General features: G+C 39.4%; 2 protein-coding genes across 3 annotated transcripts in view; one reads left to right on the top strand and one right to left on the bottom strand.

The window, feature by feature from the left end:
- plpp1a (phospholipid phosphatase 1a) overlaps nt 1-10,066 on the top strand; it is a 95,834-nt gene extending 85,768 nt beyond the window's left edge. For both annotated transcript variants that reach the window (XM_060822980.1, XM_060823001.1), the window contains exons 5-6: nt 1,623-1,799; nt 9,567-10,066. In XM_060822980.1, the coding sequence (XP_060678963.1) occupies nt 1,623-1,799; nt 9,567-9,692 (303 nt within the window). In that variant the 3' untranslated portion in view covers nt 9,693-10,066. The remainder of the gene's footprint in view (nt 1-1,622; nt 1,800-9,566) is intronic.
- mtrex (Mtr4 exosome RNA helicase) overlaps nt 9,941-14,949 on the bottom strand; it is a 139,120-nt gene continuing 134,111 nt past the window's right edge. Inside the window, exons 26-27 of the mRNA XM_060822963.1 lie at nt 13,628-13,732; nt 9,941-10,271 (exon numbers count right to left, since the gene is read on the bottom strand). Of these exons, the coding sequence (XP_060678946.1) occupies nt 10,219-10,271; nt 13,628-13,732 (158 nt within the window). The 3' untranslated portion in view covers nt 9,941-10,218. The remainder of the gene's footprint in view (nt 10,272-13,627; nt 13,733-14,949) is intronic.

Raw genomic sequence — 14,949 nt, 5'->3', positions numbered from 1 at the left:
CTGATCATTCGTCCTCAGTGAGGGGGAGGTCTGGAGGGATGGTGAAAACTTGGCAGGGCTGGGAGCTGGTGTCTGGTGTGGGTGTGGAGCTGGGAGTGGGGTCGGAGCCAATAACTGGAGTGGGTGTGATGGTGGGGGGAATGGGGGTGGAGTCATGAGCAGGGTGGTGTTCCCCTCGGGGTTCTGGGTGGTGGGGATAATGACAGTGGAGCCTGTGGGCGGTGTGTCAGCAGACTGCAGGTGAGTGGCGCTGGTGGGCGCGGAAGTGGTGGTGACCACGGCAGTAGGGGTGTCGGAAGTCATTGAGCATGTGGCATCAGCGATGATGTGAGGGGCAGACGTGATGTCACGTGTGATGCATGAGGAATTGTGAGGGGCAGAAGTGGTTGTGGGAGTGACCACGATGCGGGTGGAAATGACGTCATCAATCGGCGTGGGGGTGGTAGCTGCATCAACCGCATGGCTAATGGCGTCTGAGTCGTTTCCGAGGCCAGGGGAATCTTCTGGAATGTTTGAGGAGCGCTGGTTATGGAGGTGGGTGGATAAAAGTTTGTTGTACTTACAGTTTTTGATGTTTGAGATGGAATTGAAATACTGTTTGTTAAGAGTATGAATTCTCCTGAGGATGTAGTACAGAGTGGGTTCTTTGCAATTCTGAGAGAGTGTGGCCCTCACCTGAGGCAGGGCTGACTGTAGAGAGATTAGGTGCCGGTGCATTGCTGCAAGCGTGGAGCGGAGCACCTGGTGCTGATAAGGGCATGTGTATAGACTGTAGTTGACAGTGGGATTAGTTTTGATTGTAACATTCCTGCAACCAAAGAGCTTGCTATCCATGAGGAAGTGCAATAAGCAAAGTGTAATAAAGTTTCTGGTATCCAAGGAACAATCTCTACAGTATGGGCTTTCAGGAGAGAACAAGAAAAATGTATGACTGGGGGAAAAGAGAGAAAGACAAAAGATTATCATCAATTGAATCACTGGAGAAAAAAAATTGTTAATGTCTTTAATTTTGTGGGCAATCTCTTCCATAAACCTCATGGGACCCGATGTGGTATAGGTCTAAAAAAAAATTTGGAAAATGTAAACGTAATTTCTCTCAAAATCATGAGGAAGTTTGTTGTTGAAATACCTTCGGCACTCTCAAATAATAATTGTTACAATTTAGCCTGTTCCATTGAATAAATTATATAATGGTGAGATTTTCATGATGCATAAGATCCCTCAATGTCATGTTTCCTTAAACAAGTCCATAATCCTGAACCCACAAATGAGTCATTAAAGTTTAATTCGTCTGTGGAAGATCAACCGAGTTGCATAATGTTTTTGCAATTAATCTTAGCTTTAAAATAGAGTTTATTTCCAAACATTTGTTTTTCCTGATGAGAACAGGATATTAAAGGCCATGGAAAAACAAAAAAAAAACAGATTTAGGATGCATAGGGAGAATTTTGAACTCAGCTTCACTTCATTGTTTGGAATTCTAGAAAGATCATTTAAGTGAACAATTGTCCGTTTTACTGAAAGGAAGTGTTTCTTTTGTCCAAAACATTAACAATTTCATACTGTTAAGAATCGAGAAAAAGGCTTCAATGGCTTTAACATGAAATTGCATTTCTCATCAGTTTTACCTTCAGGCACGAATGGTAGGCGATTGGTCCAGACTTCTACGTCCAACATTTCAATTTGGCTTAATTGCATGTGCAGTTTATGTGGGCCTCTCACGTGTGTCCGATTACAAACACCACTGGAGTGATGTACTGACTGGCTTAATTGAGGGAGCTATTGTCGCCATCCTGATTGTAAGTAGAAATAAATTCTTTATTCACTGCTTTGTCATTGTTGACTGCTGAAGTAAAATACTGAGAAACAGGGAAAATCGAAAACAAAAACAGAAAATGGTGGAAATACACAGCAGGCCAGATGGAATCTATGGACAAAGAAACAGTGTTAACATTTCAAATCAATAATCTTTTATTAGAATTATTGTGGAGCTAGTAATTTTTTTTAGCTATAGAATTCCCATTCATGTGAATGGATAACTTAGAATTTTTATCTTGCAAAATTTACAATATGCATTTGTTGGTATCAACTTCAATGACAAGGCACATGTGATCATTATGTGATACATTTGAATTGCATTATTTACTGCTTTGCTTAAGCAAAATATAATTGGCTTACATTCAACAATTTATTGAAATGTTACAACTTACACAAAAGTATAAATGGAAACAAAAGACAAGGACATTTTTTTGATGGTATGCAACATTGTTGTTTGCCAAGACAGCTCCAGTACGTATCTCCAAGGATGACATTTGAGGGATTTAACTTTTAGGACGATGAGGATGGAGTAAATCTATGGGACTTGGACATGATTTGAATAGGCTGAATGCCCTTGTCTGCATTGTAATTACTTTTGGATATGCTAAATAACCTTTAATATATTTGCTTCTCTCCATTAAACACTCTCTGTAAATCATGTGAATTTGGTGAGGGCCTGCAGATTCCATAATCACACCACCATTTTTGTGAAGAGTTATTTTCTTCTTAGATTCCAGTTTAACTTAAAATCTGTAATTAAGTCTCATTAAGTCTGATAACTGACTTAGAAAGAAGAATAACTCCCTAACAATGATGCCAATTCTAAATTATTTCAAATATCTCAATTAAATTATTCCTTTAACCCCTCATTTTCAGGAAATAGAATGTATCACCAGGTTTTTCTCATAATAGCAGTCCCTCATCCCAAGTATTCTCCTGAAGAATCATTGCACTCCCAGTGCAGGTGGAGCTTCCAAACAGGAACAGTTCAAAATAAGCAAATAAAATTGATATATTCAAATCGAGACTGAGCCCTTTTTTGAGACAGCTGAGGAAATATACAAATGATTTAATTGGGGAGGGGTGAGCAGTTTAGCATTAACTCAGTAATATTTGACAATGTCTTGAAATGAAACAGCAAAGTTTCAGTCATAATAAGGAATTATGACAATGATCAAGATAAAATGCAGTTTGACAACAACTTGTATCCAAATCACGATTCATATGATTGCAGGAAGGCAAATGCTATTATGGTCTCTCATACAACAGATTGGAGTACTAGAATGGAAAACTCTTGCCACAATTGTACAGCTTTTGGTGCAGCCTTATCTGGAGTACTTTAAAAGACCTTCAAAGGTCGCTTTGGAATACAAGATTTTGAAGGGATTTGATAGGGTGGGCACTGAGATTGTCAGACACTGAAAAATCTTGAATGAGGAGACACAGTTTCGGGATAAGGTGCTGATTGTTTGAGTCTAGGGTGAAGAGAAATTTCTTTATTCAAAAGGTTTGAATCTTGGGAATTTCTATCCCAGAAGATTGTGATACTCCAATGTTGATTACATTAAAAGTGAAGATAGATAAATTTTAGGATCCCATGTGGCCATGGGGAAAAGCAGGAAATTGAAATAGAGGCTGAGGACCAGTCATAATAATTTTCAATGGTAGGCCAGGCTTGATGGCTTGTATGATTAACTGAATTATGTTTGTTGGAAGCTCAGTGTAAAGCAGAAAGAGCTGCCTAAGTTCAATGTCACCGAGTGTCTAGATTGGTAGCAGGCATCAAGGAGATGAACCTGATATGAGAGTCACAGTTGTTATGAAACAGAACAAAAAGATCATAAGATGTAGGAGCAGAAGTAGGCCATTTGGCCCAGCGAGTCTGCTCCCCCACCCAGATGATGGCTAAGCCAATAATCCTCACCTCCACTTTCCTGCCTTTTCCCACAAATCCTCCTTCCTTTTACTGATCTAAAAATCTATCTCAGCCTTGAATATATTTAATGACCAGCCTATAGAGTCCTGACACAGCCATTTGGACTAACAGGTCCTTGGTGGATATCTGCAGAGAATCCCATTATCTATTCCCATAACCTTCCAAATTTGTTTCCTTCAAGTGCCATTCAATTTCCTTTCAAAATCATCAGTTGTCTGTGCTGTCAGCATCCTTGTTGGTGTGAGTTTCAGGTCATTACCATTCATGGTATAAAAGACTACTTCTTGCACCTCTGACCAATCTGTGTCCCCTAATTCTTGTATCATGAGCACATTGGAAAAGCTGGTCTGTTTTATCCAAACCTACCTCAATCCTGTACATCACTATAAAATTCCTTTGCTTAAAGAGAACACATCCAGCTTCTCTAATCTTGTAGCTAAATTCCTTTCCTTGGGGCACCTCAAATGCATCCTCATTATTCCTCAAGTATGGTGACAAGAAATGGATGTACTACTCTTCAAAGATCTATGAACATAAACTCTGGGTCTCACTGCTTATGCACGCTTTAAGAATATGAATAATTAAGTCTACATTGTCAGTCCCTATTCCTTCTGTCAAATTACATCACTCCACACTTCTCTGTATTAAATTAAATCTGCCAGTTGACTTGTCTGCATTCTGTTGGCTTAAGACCCATAGCAGTCGATTGGCCTCAGTTTCGTTAACCAGCCTTTTGCATACGCTCCTGTGAGCATAGAAATCAGAAGCAGGAGTAGGCCATTCAGCCCATTGTGCATTTGAATATGATGATGGCTGATCTAATCGTAACCTTAAATCCGCATTCTCACCCACCCCTCATAACCTTTCAATCCCCTTTTTAAAAATAAAAATCAATCCACCTCTGCCTTAAAAATATTTAAGGACTCTGGTTCCATCACCTTTACAGGAAGAGAGTTCCAAAGGTTCGTGAACCTCTGTGAGAAAAAAGATTTGCCTTTTCTGTTTTCAATCAGCAATCCCTGATTTTTAAACGGCGACCCCCCCCCCCGGTTCTGGATTCTCTCATAAAGGAAACATCTCTACATTTATCTTGGCAAGACTCCTTAGGAAGTCATCTTTTACAGGTTGTTCTGCTATAACATGACGGTTGTGTTTCTCTGCAACCTCGCACTATACAGAATTGCACTATACAAAGTCTCGAATAGAAAATCGTTATACCCATTCAGTACACAACATCCACAATTCACCAATCGTGTCCAGCCAATTTACGCTGACAAAACACGTTACAGCAGAATGACTTGTACTGTTCTAAACTCCAACAAATACAAGCCTAACCTGCCCAGTCTTTCCTCATTTTAGGCATTAGTCTAGCAAGCCTTCTCAGAACTGCTTTCAACTCATATACATCCATCCTTAAGTGAGGTAACATTACTATAGACAATACTATGCTATTCACAACTAGATTTGTTTCATTAGTGCCCTGTATACCTTAAGGATAACCATCTTACTTTTCTACTATTTGCCTCAAGATATACACATCGGTCTATTAGCTTTCCTAATTACTTGCTGTATCTGGATGAAGCCTTTCATGATTCATGTGCGACATCCAGATCCTTTCGCATCTCACAGCATTTACTACTCAAAACACTTACATAAAATCCACAGCATTTTCTTTATCAACTTTTTCTACTTTATCAAAAAAAGTAAATTATTCAAATATGATTTCCATCCTAAAAGTTCATGCTTGCTCTCAGTTCAAAGCACTCCCAACTGTCTGATTTTTTTTTCAATTATTGGTTTTGAACGATAGCCACCCCTCATGTTGAACTGATCAGACTATAATTATCAGGAACGTCTTGTATACTTTATTGAATATTGAATAATATACAATCCTTTGCCATCTCAGCAACATCCATTCTGCTGTCTCTCCTCCCATTTCCCTTCACAACATGGTTTGTTATTTGAACCAGGTGCATATCCATTCCTTCCAGTACATCCCATAAGTTTCTGCCCCATTCCTTACCTTGACCAACTTGATTTTGTCAGCATCCTCTTCCTTGGTACATGCTGATCCAAAGTACTCATGTGCTGAAATACTCTGAGCAGTAGCCACTGCATGCAAAGGTCTTCCAACCAGATACTGATGAAGATTAGAGTCAAGGAAGACAGGACACACTCCTTTTCCCAGCTGCCATATTACAGCTGGTAAATTTAAAGATGCAGTTTTTAAATGTGGTTTAGTGACTGCAAGTGAATGAATGAGCAAATGGATGAATGGTTAGGTGCATGTAGGTGGTCAGTTAAGGCCAGGGATGGGTGGCCAGTTGGGGGCAGGTTGGGTGATCAGAGAGTAGTTGTGAGGTCCAGGTATTGTGGAGTTACTCAGTTATGTACCAGGTTTTAATAAAAGTAAATTGCTGCAGATGGTGAAGATCTGGAATAAAAACAGAAAAGTAAAAAATGGAAACAATTTTCCCTATTGAGCCCACTCCGCCATTCAAGATGATCATGTTTGATTCCGCAAGGATCAGATATTGGGAGGAAAATCAACTGGAACAGATAGAAAATGTGTTCCAGAGCAAAACAGAAAAAGGATTGCAAATGGTGCTGGATGTAGATGAACAGTACTGGTGTTAATGGTAGGCATCATAGCAGAAAATTGGTGGATTCTGCTGAGATCAAACCTATGCATGCAGAATAATGGGTGTGGGGAGACAAGTTAAAGTAGAAGAGAGTTCACAGTCTCAAGTTATTGAACTTTATATTGAATCCTGAAAGCTGTAAAGTGCCTAAGTGGAAAATACTATAGACCGTCCTATGCAGAAGATGTAACATTCATCCCTTTACCATCTCCTTCCTCGCTTCCAAATCTGGGAACAAGTCAGTCATACAGCATGGAAAAAGTCCCTTCAGTCCAACTCATCCATGCTGACCAGATTTCCCAAATTAAAGTAGTCCCACCTGTGTGCATTTGGCCCATATCCCTCTAAACATTTCCTATTCATGTACCTGTCTTTTAAATGTTGCAACTGTACCCACATTTATCACTTCCTCTGGCAGGTCATTCCATACATGCATCTCCCTTTGTGTGAAAATATTGTCCCTCAGGTCCTTTTAAATCTTTTTCCACTCACCTTAAAAATATGCCCCCTAATTTTGAACTTACCCGCCTTCGGGAAAAAAATCTTTGCTATTTACTTAATCTATGCCCTTCATGATTTTATAAACCGCTAGAAGGTTACCCCTCAACCTTCTATGCTCCAGTGTAAAAAGTCCAGTCTATAATGCAAACCTTCCAATCCTGGCAACATCCTAGTAAGCTTTCTGAACCCTCTCCAAAAGCTTCCAGGTAAAGCAGTAATGTACTTATTTCAATCTAATCTACCGTATTTGTTACTCACAATGTAACCTCTCTACATTGGCAAGACCAAATATGCAGACTGGGTGACTGCCTTGTGGAACAGTTTGTTCTGCTCACAAGAAAGATCCCAATCTCCTGGTCACTTGCCATTTCAATACACCATATTGCACTGATGCTAACATTTCTGTGTTACAGAAAAATCCAAGGCATGCAGAAAGAACTCCACTAAGACATTGTACAGCTGACATAACTTTCCTAGCTGCCTTCAGTTCCAAAATCAGATCGAATTTATTTTTATTCTTTCATGGGCTGAGTGCATTGCTGACAAGACTGCATTTATTACTTGTGAATACTTGTAACAATACTTGTGAAGTGAATGTCTTGTTCAGCTTGAAGTCACATGTTGGGCAAACTGAATAAGGACAGCGTATTTCCTTCCCAGAAGGCCATTAATGAACCAGATTTTCTTTTACAATAAGCAATGATAGTTTCACAATTTCCATCACTGAGATCAGCTTTCAATTCCAGATTGAAACTCCACCAGCTACTGTGGATGTAGCTGAGATCACCCGGGAATGTGTCTGGGTGAACCTTGGGTGGCTGGATTACCAGTCCAGTGCTATCACCACCGTATTACCATCTCCCTGTATCTCCACATATAATACCAGACATGAGTTTTCCCAGCATTTTGATTTGAAACTGTCCAACATACCTTGGATATCTAAACTTCTCGGGCAATTCACACACAGATCCACATGTGGAGACCACCTGACATGCTCTTCATTGTCCATCACATCTCTTGATACACTGTAGATCTTAAGATTAGACCCTTTAAATGTTTTCACATTGTCCTGCCCTTCGAAGTACTTTGTTCCTAATACTAAGTGGGTAGTAAAGGTGGATTGGGGCCTGTTTACGTACTGGTGCATCTGAGATCCCTTTTACGTTATTTGCCACTCTAATGCCTCAATTTGCCTGTGTTACTGTTGATGGTCCAACAGTGCTGACTGTTAAAAGTCTAAATCAAACAGCAACTTTCAGTTAAACATGGAGCCCAGGCAGCTGTAGTCTGAGATGTCCTGAACCTTCAAGAGAACCTACATGAAACATAGTAGAATCTTGTTATCCTCGCTATGAAAGAAAAGGCCATATATTCAAATGTAGGTGATTTTGTTTTAATTAATGCAATTAATATTTGATTATTGCCAAGCAACTGGAGACTGAAAATCAATTTGTACAAATGCAGTCTTTCATCATAAAGTTGAAATGTAAATATTTTAAAAATGTTATTTCTGTTCATACATTTGTCCCTTAATCTCAGCTTGCTTTCCTTTTTTATTTTGTTTGCTATAAATGATTTCGCATCAAATTAAGTATTTTAAACAATATTTGCCTCAGACTCTGTTGAGAATGAACCTTTTAATCTGATTAGTTAGAAATTGATGTTTTTCCTTAGTAAAGGATGCTATGCCAAGTTAGGTAATAGACAGGATAAAACTGATTAGTTTTGGAAGGGCTGAACACCTGGACTGAATGACTCGTCATCCATTTTGCTCATTTCAGCAAGTTCTAGTACAAAATGACACAAAATGTAATAAAAGATTGATGATGTTTGCTTGATGCTGACTGCAAATTTCAGTGTGGTTTGGTGTCCCTTATAATAAACTGAAGAAAATTGTAGGAGAAAGTGAGGACTGCAGATGCTGGAGATCAGAGTCTAGAGTGTGGTGCTGGAAAAGCACAGCAGATTAGACACCACCTGAGGAGGAGATTCTTGATGAGGGGCTTATGCCCAAAATGTTGATTCTCCTGCTCCTTGAATGCTGCCTGACCTACTGTGCTTTTCCAGCACCATACTCTCAACTGAAGAAAATTGTAGTTGATCTAAAATGGTAAATCAAACAATCAGCAGAGAATTGATAAATGACGAAGGAACCAGGTGATGTCAGCGTACGTGAACAAACTGACCTTATATCTAGCTGGCACCCTAAACCTAAGTACAGGTTTGGAAAGAAAAACTATACTGGGTATGCTCTGACGTCAATGAGGAACTGACCAGAACAATGGAGGATAAACCACAGTGATTACTAATCCTGTGGTGTGAAACAAACCCAGACTAATTGAAACCTAATGTAATGTATTGCCAATATTGCTCCTTAAAATAATTCAATATTCCATGTGCTTTTCTAGAAACAATCTTGGTGCTATTTGTACAGAATTTTAATCTTAATACTTGGGTTTTTCTTCCAAAATAGGCTTTTGGACCTTCTATGTTAGATTTTTCTGCCCAGATGTATTCTCAGATTTCATTAATAATCTGCTTGTTTGAGTGACATGCAAAGGGAGTAGAAAGACAATTTGATCACAGCCATCTAAATTCCTTCCTTGTGCCACACTTATGTATAGACTGATTTCAAATATTACCCTAATGCATTTTTTTTAAAAAATCAGGTGGTGTATGTGTCAGACTTTTTCAAAGACAGAGCGGTTAGAATTTCACATTCAGATGAGGAAAATCCACATTCAACTCTTCACGAGACACACGGAAACCATTTTGGCAGGAATCATCAGCAATAAAAGATCATCCTGGGCACCAGTGAATGTAAATCTATCTGACTGTATAACTGTCAGAACAGAATTTCATGATACACACCTACTCAAGTTGATAACCATCTATATGGATAAGCATCTGCTGCTATACCCTTGGAATCCACTTTGTATATATTAAATATTCTTATATACAATTAAATTTTGTTAATAAATTCATGTTTTTTATTTCTACATTACACGGTTATCGCTAAAATGATGTGAAGCAGTCAGATTAGTGCAAAATGTAAAATGTTTATTAAAATAACAGTTATGTACAGTTCCAGCTGTTGAAGCTTGCTTTGATGGTGCTTGAGTTCAACTACACACAAAAGCAATGGAAAATAAAAAAAACTACAAAGTTTGCCAATCCTCATTTGTTGTCTATTTATTCCTTAACCAAAGACATCTCTCCATAAAAATCATCTACCTCAATGCTGCTGGACATTTCATAAACATGTTCTTTAATTTCAACCTGAAAGTGGATGGTGCTTCTGCTGCTGTTACTTCTTCAAAGTTACAGGTAAAGACTTGCAGCAAATACAATATCTCTTTTGATCTTGGTAATTCCTGAAAATAAAAGATAATCCTGTATTAAATAAAATTCTTATGGTTCAACCAGAACATCTGAGTTCTGAGCAGTTGCCTTTCTAAATTCATATTTGTGCTTTGCTGCTGATCCCTATAAAGATGTATTTCATCCTAAAAAGTATTAATTCATGGTGGGAAGTATGCAAGTTCAAGCAATAGAAAACGATGAATGTTATGGACCTTCTCATTTTGCGTCTAACTTCTCTCCTTCTCTTCTGAAAGTTATTATTTTCTTCCAGAGTCCTAAATTGTGTTTGGTCATGTATCCATGCATACTGACAGTGTCATACTGTGTCAGGTAAAGCAGAGACTATCAGCAATTCAGCCCTTGGATGACCTCAGGGAGAAGATCACTGATGTATTTTATTTTTAACTCAAGGATTCTGACAAAACCAAATGTTTTCCGAATGCAAAGATCACTGAACCCTATACAAACTGAGAATACCTCAAATGCTTAACTTCTTTTTGATACTAACATTTAAATGTAATATAATGGTCTATAAATAAATGCACATTTTCAGTAGAAGCAGTGATAAAACTGTTGTATGCATTCACATGAAATCTGCAGCACTGGCTTTCCTGACATTTATTGTCCAAATCTAATTGCTCTGTGGTGTTGGTGTTGAGGTGCCTTGAACTGGAGCAGTCCTTGGTGTGTAAGTAGGCATGTACTGCTATTAGGAAGAGAGTTGCAGGATTTTGACTCAACGACAGTGAAGGAACATATATTTCCGAGTCAGAATGGTGTGAGACTTGGAAGGGAACTTGTAGTGATGGTGTCCCCAGTTTGCTCTATTTTCCAAGATAGTAGAACTGACAGGTTTGATTGGTGTTGTGTGAGGAGCTTGGTGAATTATGGTAGTGCAACTTGTAGATGGTACATACTGCAGCCTCTAACTGTAAGTGATGAAGGGAGTTAGTATCCGAAGAGTTGCCAATGGTGACAAACACTGCGCAATCATCAGCAAATATTCCCTGCTTCTGACCTTCCAGTGGAAGTAGGGTCATTGTGGAAGCAAGCCTAGGACATTATCCAAGTAAGTCCTTCAGAGATGTCCTGTTGATAGTTTCATCACAAAGCTTTATTATCTTTATGAAACTTATTGCAGTTAAATGACTATAGTCATAGAGATGTACAGCATGGAAACAGACCCTTTGGTCCAACCCGTCCATGCCAACCAGATGTCCCAACCCAATCTAGTCCCACCTGCCAGCACCCAGCCCATATCCCTCCAAACCCTTCTTATTCATATACCCATCCAAATGCCTCTTAAATGTTACAATTGTACCAGCCTCCACCACATCCTCTGGCAGCTCATTCCATACACGTACCACCCTCTGCGTGAAAAGGTTGCCCCTTATGTCTCTCTTAAATCTTTCCCCTCTCACCCGAAACCTGTGCCCTCTAATTCTGGACTCCCCGACCCCAGGGAAAAAACTTTGTCCATTTATCATATCCATGTCCCTCATAATTTTATAAACCTCTATAAGGTCACCCCTCAGCCTCCGACGCTCCAGGGAAAACAGCCCCAGCCTGTTCAGCCTCTCCCTGTAGCTCAAATCCTCCAACCTTAGCAACATGCTTGTAAATCTTTTCTGAACCCTTTTAAGTTTCACAACATCTTTCCGATAAGAAGGAGACCAGAATTGCATGCGATATTCCAACAGTGGCCTAACCAATGTACTGTACAGCCGCAACATGACCTCTCAACTCCTGTACTCAATACTCTGACCAATAAAGGAAAGCATACCAAACGCCTTCTTCACTATCCTATCTACCAGCAACTCCACTTTCAAGGAGCTATGAAACTGCACTCCAAGGTCTCGTTGTTCAGCAACACTCCCTACCATTAAGTGTATAAGTCCTGCTAAGATTTGCTTTCCCAAAATGCAGCACCTCTCATCTATCTGAATTAAACTCCATCTGCCACTTCTCAGCCCATTGGCCCATCTGGTCCAGATCCTATTGTCATCTGAGGTAACCTTCTTCACTGTCCACTGCACCTCCAATTTTGTTGTCATTTGCAAACTTACTAACTGTACCTCTTATGCTCACATCCAAATCATTTATGTAAATGACAAAAAGTACAGGACCCAGCACCGATCCTTGTGGCACTCCAATGGTCACAGGCCTCCAGTCTGAAAAACAAACCTCCACCACCACCCTCTGTCTTCTACCTCTGAGCCATTTCTGTATCCAAATGGCTAGTTCTCCCTGTACTCCATGAGACCTAACCTTGCTAATCGGTCTCCCATGGGGAACCTTGTCAAACGTCTTACTGAAGTCCATATAGATCACATCTACTGCTCTGCCCTCATCAATCTTCTTTGTTACCTCTTCAAAAAACTCAATCAAGTTTGTGAGACATGATTTCTCATGCACAAAGCCTAGGTGACTGTCCCAAATCAGTCCTTGCTTTTCCAAATACATGTACATCCTGTCCATCAGGATTCCCTCCAACAACCTGCCCACCACTGAGGTCAGGCTCCCTGGTCTATAGTTCCCTGGCTTGTCTTTACCGCTCTTCTTAAACAGTGGCACCATGTTTGCCAACCTCCAGTCTCCCGGCACCTCACCTGTGACTATCGATGATACAAATACCTCAGCAAGAGGCCCAGCAATCACTTCTCTGACTAGATGAATCAAAATAGCTCTGACTATTGCCATTTTTATTGCACAGCCTGGTATTCCACTTTTGGAACCACCATGCAGCACTGTCTTTTCTAAGCCAAGTAAGCATGTGCAATATGAAAGCTGGTCTATTCAGTTACAGTAGTGATTAGCCACACATGCGTACCGCATTGCTCATTTATGAAGATGACAAAGCTGCTTCTCATCACTTCACACATCAGCACCTTGATTTCAGTAATTAAGTCATGGGCTTCTTTTTCCAGTCAGATAGAGGCCAGTTCCTTAGGTTCCCTTTTCTCAAGTTTATCTGTCTCTTCTCAGTCCTCTTCTCCTTGGGGCTTGGTAATGACTGCTAATGGTTGAGATAGCTTTGGAAAAATATCAAAAACTATCAGAATTTTTGTTCCCTATTGTAATAGTCACTAGCTCCCATTTCATTTGCTTTGGATGGAATTTCCCTGTCATTGGTTGTTTTGATCTGCCAAAACATACAGCTCAAGTCATATCAATGAACTGAATCCCAGGGGAGAGAGTAATGTTTCCTTTGAACAATCACGACTTTTACAGAAAAGGTAAATAATAAACCATGAACATATCAAGCTGGGAATGGCATCACTGCAACATATGATTGCAGAACAAAAAGAACTTCTTTAAAACTTGGCAATATGACTCTTCTAATAGTAATAATGGTTTAAATACAAACCTTCTGCAAATTTATTTTCCAGTTCTGTGTTTCCTATTGCCTTTGCTGCTTGACACATCTGCCGAAGGAGTTCTTCCAATCGTCTCATACAACGAATTATACTGCCTGTTTAAAAATAACAAAATGATCACTGGTGTATTAATTAAGCAGAAAAAAAGATTTTTTCTAAACCATAGAACTGGACTATGTTAATTTAGTGAAAGCTTGGCTAGCTTTAATGATGTAATCTAAAGCCTCAAAGTACTTCTATGACAGCAATGTACTTCCACCAGCTGAATGCTCTTTGACAAACTTGGATTTCATGACTTTTCCCCATTTAATGAGCTGATGTAAATTGCCAAATCATTATGTAAAACAGGGTACATGTTCCAAAACGATAAATAATGCAATGTTGATATAAGTAAAAGTGCATTAGGATTCTAGCAAAACCAGGATTTTGACTGGCATTCTATAAGTTTTTAAGCTTACATATCAAATGAAGACTGATACATTTTATCTGAAACAAAAAAACATAACACAATTTAGACCTATCCTATCAAAGACGTCACTCTAGTGAAGTTAATTCTAGAGAGATGCTACTTTAATCCTAATAACAGTGGTTCTTCTCTAACATGATGGTTGTGTTCTTGTGCAACCCCGTGCTATAGAAAAATTGCACTTTAGAAACACGTTATCTATCAATCATCAATCGCTTTACAGCGATTTTGTGTTAACGAAACACGCATTATAGCAAAGCGACTATTCTCATTATTGAACAAAATTATCTCTTAATATTTTACAGTTGGGTAACGATCACAGGGGAGGTGACAAAGCAGCAAAATGGATAAGGAACATGATCTAAAAGAAAGTTCTCAAGGAAAAGGAAGAAGGTAGCTTATATAAGGTGGAGGAAACTAGGGTCAAGCTCAGCTCTAGAGAATTACAGGCAGGCGAGGAAGGAGCTCAAAAATGGTCTGAGGAGAGCCAAGAGGGGGCACGAGAAAGGCTTGGCAGAACGGATTAGGGAGAGCACAAAGGCATTTTACACTTTTGTGAGGAATAAGAGAATGGTCAAAGAAAGAGTAGGGCCGATCAGGGATAGTATAAGGAACTTGTGTGTGGAGTCTGAGGAGGTAGGGGAAGCCCTAAATGAGTTTTTTGCTTCTGTCTTTATGAAAGAAACAAACTTTGTAGTGAGTGAAACCTTTGAACAGCAGGTGTGCATGCTGGATTGAATAGAGATAGAGAAAGCTGATGTGCTGAACATTTTGTCAAACATTAAGATTGACAAGTCGCCAGGCCCCGACCAGATTTGTCCTCGGCTGCTTTGGGAAACGAGAAAT

Source organism: Hemiscyllium ocellatum, chromosome 1 (genome assembly GCF_020745735.1).
Source record: "Hemiscyllium ocellatum isolate sHemOce1 chromosome 1, sHemOce1.pat.X.cur, whole genome shotgun sequence".
NCBI lineage: Eukaryota > Metazoa > Chordata > Chondrichthyes > Orectolobiformes > Hemiscylliidae > Hemiscyllium > Hemiscyllium ocellatum.
The sequence above is the reverse complement of the archived record's forward strand: the minus strand, read 5'-3'. Positions and strand labels throughout refer to the sequence as shown.